At 52.3% G+C, this 14,522-nt stretch overlaps 1 protein-coding gene across 1 annotated transcript; it reads right to left on the bottom strand.

Moving 5' to 3' along the window:
- Positions 1-924: 924 nt before the first annotated feature.
- On the bottom strand, positions 925-8,030 carry KIF12 (kinesin family member 12; the record flags this gene model as incomplete). Its single annotated transcript, XM_080708907.1, has 19 exons — positions 925-1,064; positions 1,277-1,395; positions 1,480-1,580; positions 2,398-2,502; positions 2,577-2,670; positions 2,945-3,031; positions 3,166-3,256; positions 3,340-3,433; positions 3,991-4,095; positions 4,176-4,294; positions 4,666-4,813; positions 5,013-5,104; positions 5,422-5,557; positions 5,665-5,799; positions 7,229-7,304; positions 7,385-7,512; positions 7,674-7,752; positions 7,843-7,908; positions 8,005-8,030. The coding sequence occupies 19 exons, from the start codon at positions 8,028-8,030 to the stop codon at positions 925-927; spliced, it is 1,941 nt and encodes a 646-aa protein (XP_080565033.1).
- Positions 8,031-14,522: the final 6,492 nt, after the last annotated feature.

Genomic DNA, 14,522 nt, shown 5'->3' with positions numbered 1-14,522 from the left:
CTTCAGGGATCAGCTTTTCATAGACCTGGGAACCAGGTGCCTTGCAATTGGGAAGGCCCAGAGAGGGCCGGTAGCGGGTCAAAAGTCACACAGCACACTCATGAGTAGCCTCAAGGCACCTTGGTTTTATCTCTGAGTCCTCACTCCCCCAAGTAAGGGGAATGCTTCCTAGACATTCCCAAGGCTACTCTGCAGAATGCTGGATAGGAGGGTGCCAGAACCAAACCAACTTCCCCACCTTCTCATTCCATAAGGCACGCACCATCTGATCTTCCCACAGCTGCCCAGAGCCACGCCTAACCGTGGCATATAGTAGTTGCTCAATTAAAACTCGTCTAATCAGGAAGATCACAGGTTCAAGACCAGCCTCAGTAACTTAGACCCTCTGCAACTTAGTGGGACCCTATTTCAAAATAAAAATAAAAGCAGGGCTGGGGGTATACCTCAGAGGTAGAACACAGCTGGGTTCAATCCTCAGTATCACAAAAAACAAACAACCAAAACTTGCCTAATGTTCTAATACATGAAAGGAGGTGGACGCCCAGGACATTCCAGGTCAGAAGGGGACACACCTGAGCCAGGAGTCCATGCTCCTCCTCAGACTCCCCCCAGGGCTCCTCCCCACTCAATCCCCCCACGGGGAAGTGACCGGCACCCCAGCACACAAGACAACCAGGCTTGAAGCAGATGCTTCTTTATTCACCTGTCTCATTACCCGCTGCCCGGTTTATCTGGACAGTCTTACTTCTCATGGGCTGGGGACCCTCTCACTGTGCCCCCCCATACATCCCACCCCCGGAGGTGTACCCTGCCCAGCTGCATGGCGAGCAGCCACAACCATTGCCGTTCACAGAGAGGAGACTGAAGCTCAGGGGCCCAGAGCCAGCCCCGGGCATGGGGTTGCCTCCTGGTTTCCGCCCTGCCTCAGCGGGGACGCAGGACTTGGCCTGGGCTCCGAGCACCCTCGCTGGGGGGCGGCTGGCTCTTGCCATGTCGCAGGGAGCTGCCAATCTGGTGTCTGAGGGCCTCTAGTCTTTCGGCGAGGTTCGGGAGCCCGGTCCCACCTGAGGAACAGCAAAACTGGAGGCCTGGCTTCCCTGGGCCTCCCTGCCAGGCTGGCCTCTGGGGAGCTGCAGGTGCCTGGGCCTGCAGGTGACCCTGAGAAGAAGGCTCTAGAGATGGGATCTGGGGAGACCTGAGGAGTCACCTCTCAACCCCTGCCCTGCTCAGTGATGGGAGGGAGCGTGCAGGGCCCCTCCCTCTCGCCCTTCATCACCTTTCAGCACTGGTGTTATGTTCGGGGCCTTCACGGGCAGTGGGGGTGCAGAGGGTACCACTTCCTCCCCAGTCAGCATCTCTGCCAGGACTGGGGTCTGCATCCAGTCGCTGAGGCTCCTGGACCAGGGTGGGTGGGATGGGGTGAGCATGGCCATCTCCAGGCTCCTCCATCCCTCCAGAACACCCCAGGGCTCTGCCCACCTCTCTCTCGGGCACCTGGCAGAGCCAGGGATGCACAGGGGGGCCCAGGCCGGGGGCTGGGTGGGCCGAGACACTCCACCTGGGGCCTCAGGGTCTGGCACCTGCAGGAAGACCAGAGCCCATACCCAGTGACCTCATCCCTGCCTCTCTGGGGCCCCTCCCCTGGCCATGTCGGCCCCACAGGCTTCCAGGAACGCCGGGCCAGCCTAACGGCATGGCGTCTTGGTGGCTCCTCTGAGAGTGGCACATGGGTCTTGCCATTCCTAAGACTGGCAGCCCCCCCTGCAGACAGGAGCCATGTTTCTCTCTCTCTCTCTCTCTCTCTCTCTCTCTCTCTCTCTCTCTCTCTCTCCCTCTCCTCCCTTTCCTTCTTTCCCCTTCCCTTTCTGTGGCACTGGGGATTGAATCCCGAGGCATCCCACCTCTGAGCTATACCTCCAGCCCTTTTAAATTTTTTTGTTGTTTTCAAACAGGGTTACAGAGAGCCTTGCTACATTGCTAAGCTGTCCTTGAAACTGTGATCCTCCTGTCTCAGCCTCCCAAGTACTAGGATTCCAGACATGCACCATCCTGCCCAGTGATGTCTGGTCTGTTTCTGAATCTTCAGTGCCCAGCACATTGGCTGTTCCAAATCAGGGAACTCCGGGGGAGCCCCGAGGCCGTAACTGAGGATGTGAGCAAGGGAACCCGCTGAAGGGCAGATGTGTGTGTGAATGAGTGAGCAGTGAGCGTGTTCCTGCAAGAAGGCAGGAGGGGGCCACCAGCACAGACATTCTAAACCCTGGGCAGGGTTACCCCGGCCAGCCCTTGGCCCTTGACCTGGCCCAGAACCCTGAGATCCTGTGGTCTGAGATGCCTGGGATGCTGAGCCCTGGATAGAGGTCTCCAGTCCTCCCGGCCTCCCCTGGCCTCCGATACCTGCGGCAGGTGGAGATCCCCCCGTGGGCAGGACCAGTGGGCCAGCGGCGCTCGGCACAGAGGACAGAGGTGGCAGCAGGGACAGGAACAGAGGGGTGGCGGTGCCTGCAAGAGGTCACGTCAGAGGTTCCATGACACCCCGGCTCGTTGCCCTTCCAGCCTGGGCGGGGGGGACTCACGTGACAGGGGGCAGCTGGCATCATCAGGCAGGGACACCACGGAGGGGCCGGGGCCGTGCCCCACGGGTGAAGGGAGCAGGCCGAGAGGAGGCGCCTGGAAGGAACAGTGGGCTGTGTGCCTGTGGCCACCCCAGGCGAGCCCCGGTGCCTCTTCTCACGAAGACCCAGTGAGCACGCCCCGTGTGCAGGGCCCTGTTCACTCATTCCCTGCAGCCCTCAGCCCTCCGACACAGGCAAACTATGATCCCCACTTTACAGAAGAGCCCAGGCCACAAGAGCTCCTATGACTGGGTGAGGACAGAGCAGAAGCCTGAACCCAGAGGTCAGCCCTGGCAACCCCTCCCAACCCGACCCACGCCCGTCTTCACCTCTGCAGCTCCTGGACCTGCTGCTCCAGGACACGCTGCTCCTCCAGGGCCAGGTCCCGGCTGGTCTGAAGCTCACGTCTTTCATTCCTGGGGAGGGTGGCCCAGAGGGTGATGGGCAGGGCCGCTGGGGCCCAGGAGCTGGGAGCGGGCGCGCGGGGGATGGGGGGATGTGGGCGGGGCCTTGTCGGTGGGCGGGGCCTTGTCGGCGGGCGGGGCCTTACCTGAGCCTCTCGTTCTCCAGCATGAACTCCTGCAGCATCCCGTAGAGGTTCCGCTGGGCCCAGGCCACCCGGGCGCCTCGGAGCCCGGGGTCTGTGGGGACGTGGGAGGTGGCTGAATCCGCATGGGCCCCAGTGCCTCTCCACGCCCCCAACTCCACGCCCAGGCAGACAGACCTTTGGGGTCTCTCTGGAGCCTCAAGCGGCGGTTCTCCTCCTGGAGCTGGAGCATTTCATTCTCCAAACGCGGCGGCTGCTTTGCTACAGGAGACTGCAGAGAACGAGGCCCAGAGCCCGCCCATGGTTGCACATCTGTGCACTGCACCAGGGCCTCCGGGTGTGGGAAGTGAGAGGGGCCTCAGATCCAGCCCTTGCCTCACTCGCCAGCCTTGCCCCGCCACAGGGCGGCATCCACCTGCAGGGGGCGCCCGGTGTCCACAGGGTCATCCAGGCGCGCCCCAGCTTTAAGTCCAGCCCCAAACTCGGTTCCGTCCAAACCTTGACCCAGATTCAGACTCCAGAAATGATCCCATTGAGACCCAAACTCTGCTCGGACTAAACCTTGATGTCATCAGATCCTGGCTGGACCCCTGAACCATGTCCCACTTCAGACTCCAAGCCCAGACCTGCCACAGCCTGAACACAGTCTTGGCCGGCATCCCGCTCCATCCCGCAGCCACGACACTCTCTGCAGGGTTCCAGCCTTCCTCCCAACACTGGCCCAGCCCCACACGTCACTCATGGTGCCAGCTTGGGCTCTGACTGCTGTCCGAGGGCGGAGGACTGTCTCCCCACCCATCCCTCTGCCTGCCGCGCACCTCCGTTCACCTTGGGCGCCTGTGGCCGTGTGGTCACCCGCTGAGCTCGGCTGGCATACCTCAGGGTGCTGAGGGTTTCAGGGAGGCACTGGGCTGAGGGGGACACGCAGGCCACCTGGGGAAGATTCCCCTGAGTCCTCCTCTCCAGGAGCCCCCTCCTCAGGACTCAGCCCTCCTGCCAGCCCCCTCGGGTACCATGAGGGTGACCCCGCGGCCCCCCAGCGAGTCTGCCAGCAACTTGGTGAGCTTGCTGTCCCGGAAGGGAATGTGGCTCTGCTTCCTCTGTGGGTCCAGCAGCAGGGAGATGCAGTGACCTGTGCGGGGACAGTAAGGCCCAGAGAAATTATGACAGTTGCCTAAAGCCACCCAGCTATGAGGCTGCAGAACTGAGAGCTCCATCCAGGGCCAGCTGACTCTAAAAGTCACTCGCTGCTCACTAGCACAGGAGCTCTTCACAGGCACAGATGGCCCAGCCACTCCGATCCCCAATGCCCAACAGAGGGCTGACATTCGGCAGTGAACCCCGGAAGCTTCTAACCCTTGGAGTTTACAGACTGATAGACAGTTCTAAGTGTGGTGTCAGCTGCAGAGCTCTGGTCCTTGGGTGGCAGCTCTCCCCTACACATGGCAATTCCTCTGGTCCCCACGGGGGGCGCTCTGGAGCAGGCCCGGGGCAGGCTCTCACCCAGGGCCAGCAGGCTGCGGTTGATGCTGTTGGCTTCTAGCATCAGCTCCCCGCGGGAGCCTGTGGATGCCACCTTCTCACTGCCCGCCAGGTCCACAAAGCAGAGCTTCCCACCAACAGGGGGCTCTCCCGGCTCCATAGGAGGCACCTGTTGGGGCCGAGGACCAGACCGATGGGCACTTGGGAGGGGCTGTCCCCACCAAAGTCCCAAAGGCCAAGGGTCTCAGGAAGGCGCTGGGCAGAGGGAGACTGCCACTCCCCCATCTTGCACAAGTTTGTTTCCACACACACAGGCGGCCGCTGGCAGGGCGGCCCTGGGCTAGCTCTGCCCCTGGCCGGGCACTCACAGTCGGATGGCCAACATAGAGCGTGAGCAGGGCATGGCTTCGGCTGGAGGCCTGGTTCAGGGTGTGGGCTGAGCTCCTCCGACGGCTGAGACCTGGAGGGAGACCTCGGGAGCTGTGCTTGGCAGGGGCGAGGCCCGGGGCAGAGGGGCTGGTGCGCAGAGGCAGGAGGGCGGTACTGGCTGGGATGCTGGGAGGCTGGGTCTGGCTCTAGCACAGACAGATGTCATGGGGTGGGAAGAACAGAGCAGGGAAATGACATAGGCACATTTCTTCTTGCTCTGAAGGAGGGAGAGGGGTGCTCAAGAAACTTCATAAGAATGAATGAATGAATGAATGAATGAGGCCCCCAGTCCACACTCTGAGGGTCCAGACATGGGTGCCTGCACCCCAAGGCCCGCAGGGCACGCACCCATCTGCAGAAGCTCCATCAGGGTCTCCAGGCGGCTGAACTCCACCACTCGCAGCTGCTCCACATAGAAGCCCCGGGTCTTGTTCCAGCGAACAGGGAGTGGCCGGGGCGACCCCGGGCTCAGCAGGTCCCGAACCTGGGAGGGGAGGGAAGGGAAGGGGCTGCCTGGAACCCTCGTTCCATCCACCCCAGCCCTGCCCTTGTGCCCCCCCCCCCACCCTGGCTCCTTCTGGTTGCCCTCACCTGCTCATTGTAGATCTCCAGGTAGGAGGCACGGAGGGTGACGGAGGCGCCCAGGTGCTGCACGCGGTCCATCAGCCAGGAGAACGTCCTCTGCATGATGCCAGCCAGGCTGGGGGGGACTGGCACCCCCTCCCCCTGGGGGCGAAACCAGCTGAACCCAGGGCTGGCTCGCAGCAGCAGCAGAGCAATAACTACCCTCTTTACAGGGCATGTACTCCGCTCCAAGTACTACGCCAAGCTGTCGTGTGATAGTTCATTTAATCCTCATAGTCCATACTATGTGTGTGTGTGTGTGTGTGTGTGTGTGTGTGTGTGTGTGTGTGTGTGTGTGTTACTGGGGATTGAGTCCAGGGGTGTATTACCTCTGGGCTACAGCCCCAGCCCTATTTTATTTTATTTTTTTGTGGTACTGGGAATGGAACCCAGGGACATTCTACCTCCAAGCTATACCCTCAGCCCTATTTTCTATTCTTTATTTTTGAAACAGGGTCTCACTGAGTGGCAAAGGACCTCACTAAGTTGCTGAGGCTGGCCGTGAACCATTATCCTCCTGTCTCAGCCTCCCAAATGTTGGGATTACAAACGTGCGTCACCACGCCCCGCTATTTTTTATTTTTTTTTTATTTTTGCGGGTCTGGTAGTGGAACCCAGGGGCAGTCTACTTTTGAGCTACACCCGCTGCCCTATTTTTTTATTTTTTATTTTGAAACTGGGTCTCACTGAGTTGCAGAGGGCCTCACTAAGTAGCTGAGGCTGTCCGCGAACCATGGTCCTCTGGTCTCAGCCTCTCAAATGCTGGGATTACAAGGGTGTGCCACCACTCCGGCTTTTTCTTTAGTTTGAAACAGGGTATCACTGAGTTGTAAAGGGCCTCACTAAGTAGCTGAGGTTGTCCATGAACTGCCATCCTTCTGTCTCAGCCTCCCAAGTACTGGGAATACAAGCATGTGCCACCACACCTGGCTCCTATTTATTTATTTATTTATTTATTTATTTATTTATTTATTTATTTATTTTGCAGGTCTGGGGATGGAACCCTGGAGCATTTGACCTCCGAGCTGCACTCCCTGCCCTATTTTTTATTCTTTATTTTGAAACAGGGTCTCACTAAGTTGCAAAGGGCCTCACTAAGTAGCTGAGGCTGTCCGCAAACTGCCATCCTGGGTCTCAGCCTCCCGAATGCTGGGATTACAAGTGTGCGCCACCATGCCAGTTTTTTTTAAATTTTTTTATTTGGAATCTGGGTCTTGCTAAATTGCCGTGCTGGCCTCCAACCTGTGACCTTCCTGTCTCTGTCTCCCAAGAGTTGGGATTACAGGCATGCACCACTGTGCCCCGCTGGCATTTCCACTTTACAGAGGAAGTAAAAGGGCCAAAAATCAAACACAATTGCTCTAAATTGAGCACGTCCTTCTCTTGATCCTGTTTCCTTGTCTGCATATAAATGTAGCCGTGTTGCAGGGCCCAGGCCCCTTCCCTCCGGAGTCCTGCACTGGCGTCGCCGCAGCTCCCAGGACATCCAGCCCCCAGCCCTGACCCCGGGGCTCAAGGGTGCTCTGCCCACCTGGGGCGGTGGTCCCGTCAGGGTATAGGTCTTCCCGGAGCCCGTCTGGCCGAAGGTGAAGACGGTGCAGGAGAAGCTGGGGAGGGTGCAGGGCGCGGCTGGTCGTGGGCTCTGCAGCCCGGCAGGACCCACAGCGCACAGCCCGGGCTCACTCACCCGCGCAAAGCCAGCTCGCCCAGGCGCCGCACGCCGCACGCCCGGAACACGTCCTCCTGCGTGCGCGCCCCGTCCAGCACCGCGCCGAAGCGGAACGCCACCTCGGGGCCCCCGCCCGGGGGGCTCACCTGGAGAGGCCAGGCGCACTTTGGGGTTGGTGGGGGGCCTGGAGGGGAGGGGCACTCGACGTGGGCGGGGCACCCTGGGAGAAGGAGGGACCTAGGGCAAAGATGCTCAGGTGTCCTCTCGAGTGGTTTTTTGGGGGTTGAGGGTGGGAGGAGTTCCTCACCTGCAGAGTCCGGGTTCCTGAGCAGTGCAGTGCGCTCTGCTCCCCTCGACGAAGCTCAGCTGCGCTCATAGGTCGCACCCTAGGATCCAACAGGAGGGCAGATGGTCCATTCTGATGTCTCCATCACGCGCATCCTCACCCCTGCTTCTCCCAGCCGCCATGTACCCACCTGAGCACCACTTGGATGGGCGTTTCTGGCCCCTCTGGCCCTTGCTCCAGGCTCCACGCCGGGTCCCTGTGGCAGTAACGTGGGTTACCGACCCTGCGCCCAACCACTGTCCACTGGGCGAGGCTTTCAGGGCTCTCTGGACCACGCTGAAGTCTTGCTTACCCGTCGGGAGTACCGCGCTCCTCCATGTCTGCCTCTGCACAGGGCATTAGCTCCGCCTTAGTGGTTCCTTTCCCTCTCCAGGGCCCTCCCTCTCCACCGCCAGTCTGCACACCCCTTACTTTCCCACCCCCATCTCGCCATCCCAGGCAACCACCCATCCGGAAAGGCTCCTGTCTGCCCAGGAAGGACTAGTTAAAAATTTACCCACCCCACCACTGCTGTCTGGAAAGTCCCAAGCTAGGGGCCCCAGCTGGGGGGTTCTGGAGGGTCCCTTGCTCTTGGCTGTTCCCATCAGGAGGGCCCTAGGGACCACCCAGACCAGTCTCCTTTGTACACAATTGGGGACTGAGGCCAGGATAGGAAGGCCTCAGCCAAGGCCACAGAGCCAGGCTGGGCAGAGTGCACCAGGCGGGTCCCACTGCCTGAACAATCCCCCCAATAGCTTCTCAGCTCAGAGCTTAGGGAGAGGAGGGGAAGGGCCTGCACAGCAGAGCCCAAGTCTTGGCTCTCTGGAGGACCTGTCTCCACCATCTGGTTAAACACGGGGGCACTGGCCTCTCTGATGCCAAGGCCTGCTTCACTCTCTGGGTCTGGCTCCTGGAGCAGCAGAGCTGTTTGTGAGTGGATGGGGGCGGGAAAACCACTCCTGTATCAGTCTCCAAGGTAGGAACTAGACAGAGAAATCACATGCAGACCTGCCCCTGCCCAGCTCCCAGTCTGGTGGAGACAGGTGAGTACAGTCCAGGGTGCAGGGCTCAGGGCTGTAGGAGCCAGGGATGGGAGGACAGGTGCTTCAGGCAGGATGACACATCCGGAAGGCACTGGTGGATGTAGGGTCAGGTGTAGTGTGGAGAGGTGGTTTGTGGCCTGTCCCAGCTCACAGAAGGCACACCTAGGAGCCTGGACTCACTCCTCAGGTACCCCAAAGCCACTGAGGGTTACAAACAAGCAAAGGCTGATTGGCATTGTTATTAATATCCTTATTCTGGAGCCTCTGTATGTTCTCTGAATATTCCTTAAACATGCATTAGGGTGAAAGCCCTAAAAATTGCATCCCCCCCAATGTAACTTGTATCACCATGAATGACAGCCAACTTCGAAGCCACCATACTGGAAAATGAGGCTGAGGGGCAGTGAGCTCCCCGTGTCCTGCAGGTGTGCCAGCAAAAGCCAGTTGACCTCAGCTATAGGACCTTCTGGGTGGATCTACAGAGGAGGCTTCTGTAGAGCAATAAACACTGCCTCCCACCCACTCTTCCTCTGGGCCTTGGGCTTTCCTAACCTCTTTCCTTCCTCTGAACAGAGGTTAATGATCCCTCTCCTATTTTACATGGTAATTCTGAGAGTTCAATGAGACAAAATAAAAAATGATTTATAAGTTGTAAAGCATTACCTAAACGCATAAATAAAAGTCTCTAAATGACCGCCAAGATCCCTTTTGGCCCTGAAATTTCTTAATTTTTTTTATAGTTTTTGAATCCCCGGGGTGGATATAGGGTAAAAATTACCGTGTTTCTCAGGTGGAAACAGAAGTAGGGGAGGAGATTGTAAAAGGAGGAAGCAGCTGCATCACCGCAGAACTGGGAGCTGAAACCAAGAGCCGTGAGCTGGAGTCCGGACGCTGCCTGCTTGGTAGGTTGCTTTTGTTATGTTGGAATCCAGCTAGAGAACAAGTTACCCCTTCTGTGACCTGAGACGTGTTAAGAGCTCTCAGTTATTAGCATCTGGGTGTGCACTGGTCCAGGCACGTTGCTGTTCCTGATGAGCCCACACTGGGATGGGTTTTATGAACGCGTGTGTGCTGTGTGCTGCGATGGGCTGGCCGGCGGTGGGGACTTTGCACCAGGCGTCACTGGGTGTCCACGAGCAAGAGTCGGCTCCTTTTCTGTTCTCTAATAGTGAGTGCAAGTTTCTGTTACCCTTAAACGGAGCATTCATGAGAAAATATTATTAAGCCTCCTCTACGTGCCAGACTTCTAGGCACTTGTGATGCATTTTGTGAACAAAACAGGCAAAAATCCCTATCCTTGTGAAGCTCCCCGTCTAGCGAAGTGGGAGAGACCAACAAGAAAAATAAGCCAGCGAATAGCGCATGTGCAGAGCATGCTACAGACTAATGCCTTGAAGAGTATCGTTCAGGGAGGGGACTGAGAGTGCTGGGGGTGGGAAAGGCTGGATTTGATTTTACTTTTTTTTTTTTTCTGGTACTGGGGATTGAACCTAGGTCTATTCTACCTCCAACATACCCCCCTGCCCATTTAAGTTTTTCTTTTGAAACAGGGTCTTCCACGATTACTTAGAGTCTCACTAAGGTGCAGAGGCTGATCTAGAACCTGTGATCCTCCTGTCTCGACTTCTTAAGTACTAGCATTACAGACATGCACTAGCACGCCTAGCGGGGGAAAGGCAAGGCATAGCCAAGCTGAGTGTGGTGACACAGGCTTGTAATCCCAGCACTGGGGAGACAGGAGAATTGCGGTTCACAGACAGCCTCAGCTACTTAGTGAGGCCCTTTGCAACTCAGTGAGACCCTGAGTTTATTATTTTCAAAATAAGGAATAAAAAATTAGGGCTGGGGGTGTAGCTCGGAGGTAGAATGCCCCTGGGTTCCATCCCCAGTATTGCAAAATAAATAAATAAATAAATTAATTAAAAGTAAAATATGGAAAAATTATATCAAATAAGCCCTAGCCCAAAGGAAGTGGTGCAATTGTCTAAACATCGAAATGAACTTCAAAGCAAGAAGTAGCAATGGAGACAATGGAAGCATTTCATGGGATCTCACAGGAAGACAATAGTCTTTATTAATTAATAGTAGGACTGTGGGAGAAACAGACAAATGCACCATCATACATGGTAGTTTTTGTGTGGGATGGGGCTGGAGATCAGACCCAGGGCCTGGAGTGTGCTACGGAATCTATCACTGAGCCGCATCCTTAGCTAGCTGGTAATCTGAAGACAATTCTTTCAATCGTTAATAAAACAACAGGTAAAAGTTCACTGAGGACATAGGAGATTTGGACAACTCTGTTACCTGACTCTATCTAAATGATGTACGGAACATTGAACTCCATAACTACAGAGTGCACATCCTCTTCAAGCACACGTGAGTAACTTCCCAAAATAGACACTGGGCTGCAAAGCCAGCTTTGATCATTTCAAGTGTTTGAAATTCTATCATATGTTCTCTGGCCACAGAGGAATTGACCTAGAATGAATTAGGGAAAGGTCAATAGAAAATCGCCCAAATAATTGGAAATCAAACAAAAACGCTTCTAGATGAGCTTTGGGTCAAAAAATACAGAAATAATCAGAAATATTTTGAAATTAACCTTATATACATTCAGTGCTTAGAGGGAAATTTATAGCTTGAGATACTTATAATAGAAAAGAAGAAATTTTGAAAAACCATTTATTTGAGGTTTTCATCTCAGGAAGCCAGAAAAAGAAACTCACAGAAAGAAGGAAAGAAAATGCAGTTAAAATTACAGACAAGCAAAATATATGGCTGACACTTCACAGAAAATATCAATGAAGCCAAAGTTTTTTTTATTAAGATAATTAACTTTTATAAAAGCAAAATAAAGAAAATGAAAGGAGAAAGTTATCAATATCAAAGGTTAAAAAAACTTTGATTCAGATCTCATAGACATTAGAGGAAAAAGAAGATATTATGCACATCTTTATGCTAATAAATTTGAACTTGATTATATTCATGAAGTCATGGACAGATCTCTTAAGAAGCTCAACTTGCTAAAATGGATGGACAAAAACAGCAGACTATTTGAATAGTTTTCATATCTGTTACACAAATTGAATTTGTAATTAAAATCCTGCCTGCAAAGGAAACTCTTGGCCTGGATGGCTTCCCTGATGAATCTTCCAAACATTTGTGGAAGTAATATTAATTGTACACAAACTTTCCGCAATGGAGCCAGAGGGAGCATTTCCAAATCCATTTTTCTAAATGAGGCCCATGTAACCCTGATATCCAATCCTTACAATGACATCATGTGAAAAGAAAATTGCAGGCCATTAGCTCTTATGAATACAAATGTAAAGATCACCAACAATTGCTGTCCAATCACACTCAGCAATAGATAAAATGCACAATACAGGTGGATTTACTCCAGGAACTCAAAAGTAGTTTTTTTTTTTTTTTTGGTGGTACTGGGGTTCCTGGAAGCCCTTCTACCTCCGGGCTACACTCCCACGGGCTACACTTCCAGACCTATTTTTTAACTTTATGTGGAAACAGGGTCTCTTAAGCCAGCGAGGCTGGCTCCGAACCAGCGCGATCCTCCTGTCTCAGCCTCCCAAGCGCGGGGATTACAAGCGTGCGCCACCACGCCCGGCTCAAAAGTAGTTTTAACATTTGAAAATCAATCAGTGTACTTTTAATACATTGATAGAAACAAAAAAAAAAGAGAAAAGCAAATGGTCATCTCAAAAGATACCGAAAAGACTTGATAAAATTTAACACTTGTTCATGGTAAAAATGAAAGCTCTCAACAACTAGGAAGAATAGAGTGGAAATCCTTAGTTTACTAAAGGTTAACCGCAAAGACCTGCAAGTAACTTAATTAATGATGAAAATAACTTTCTCTTCCATTGCATTAGTATACTAATCTGTACAGTTGTCCTTTGATATTCTTGGGGAATCAGTTAGAGGCTCCCCTTTCATGCCCAAGTCCCAAGGCCATGAAATGGCCTAGTATTTGAATATAAACTACACATATTTTCTTGTACACTGCAAACATCTCTAGATTATATATAAAATCTACTGAATACAATCTAAATGCTATGTAAATAGTTGTCATGTTGCATGGTTTTGGGAATAATGACAAGGAAAAAATGGTGTATGTTCAGTGCAGAGGAAACCATCGTGGGCCTGACTGCATTTTGGATCCACAGTTGGTTGGATCCATGGACGCAGAAATCACAGATGCAGAGAAAAGAAAGAAGTAAAGTTAGTAAACTGTCATTTTTTTCATAGGTACATGTATATATCTAGAAAATTCAGAAGAATCTCCAAATAAGCTATTAGTTATTGTGAAAATTTAGCAGTCTTGGGAAATAGTGTAAATACACATATATATTTCTGTGGTTTGGATGCAGTTTTAGTCTCATAATGGTTCATGATTTGGAAGCTTGCCCCCCCTCAGTGTGGCAAAATGAGAGGTGGTGGGACCTTTAAGAGGTGGAGCCTAGTGGGAGGTGGTTAGGTAGTTGGGGATGCTGTTCTAGAAAGGGATTAACACACATAAGGTCTCCAGTTAGTCCCTCGAGGGAGAGTTGTTATAAAAGAATGAACCTTCCCTTTCCCCATGCTCTGGTCTTGCCACCAGATTTCTCCTTTCCCACGCTCATTCCCACTGTGATACCATCTGCCATGATATGATGTAGACAGGAATGACCCTCACTGAGCTGGACCACAGAGTGTGACATGCCCCTGCGATCTAAATAAGGATCCTGACTTTATAAAGTACCCAGCCTCAGGTATTTCATGATAGTAGCAGAAAATGGACTAATTCTTATCTGCTGTGTTAATTACATATAAAATGCACAATCGGAAATTATAGTATTTATTATTTTAGTTTTTAGCCTGGTGTCAAAAAGTCAATTTCTTAGAAAATGAATGTAAATGGATCCCAGTACTTGGGAGGTCGAGACAGGAGGAACTTGGGTTTAAGGACAGCCTCGGCAATGTAATAACACTCTCAGCTACCTAGCAAGACCCTGTTTTAAAAAAATAAAATAAAATAAATTAAGGCTGGGGGTGTAGCTCAGAAGGAGAATGCCCTTGGGTTCAATTACCAGTACCACAAAACAAAACAACAATGACCAAAAAACCCTACACATTGAAAATGGCAAAACATCGCTCAGAGATATTTAAGAAACCTAAATAAAAAGGGAATTATTGTGTTCATGAGGAAGAAGATACAGCATTACGAGGATGCTACTTTTCTGCAAACTGATGCATATAGGTTCAATATAGGTTCAATATAGGTTCAATATAGGTTCAATTCAGCCCCAATCAGTTTTCCAGCAGAGAATTCCAAAAATGGAAATTGACGAACTGGTTCTGAAATGTATGTGAAAATGCGGTAAAATAGTCAAGATAATAACAAAGAAGAACAAAATTGGAGGGCACATGTTACTAGATAGTAAGACTTACTGTAAGACTACAATAATCAAGATAGAGTGGTTATTGGTGCAAAGAAGAACCTCCAGCCAAATACCCACACACGGATCACTCAACTTGGAACCAAGGAACCAATGAAAGTCAGTTCAGAGAAAATGTTCTTTTCAAAAAACTGTCCTGGACTTATTGGATATCCATTTAAAGAAAGAAAAAATATTTGACCTCACCCTTCACATCATTTATAATATTAATTTGAAATGAATCATAGACCCAATTTTGGAAGAAAAATCTGGGAAATGTCTCATGACATTGGGAATACACAAAGATTACCTAAACAACTCAAAAAAAGCATGAGCCATGAAGAAATTTATTC

The sequence above is a fragment of the Muscardinus avellanarius genome (assembly GCF_963383645.1).
Source record: "Muscardinus avellanarius genome assembly, chromosome: 13".
NCBI classification, from domain to species: Eukaryota; Metazoa; Chordata; class Mammalia; order Rodentia; family Gliridae; genus Muscardinus; species Muscardinus avellanarius.
The sequence above is the reverse complement of the archived record's forward strand: the minus strand, read 5'-3'. Positions and strand labels throughout refer to the sequence as shown.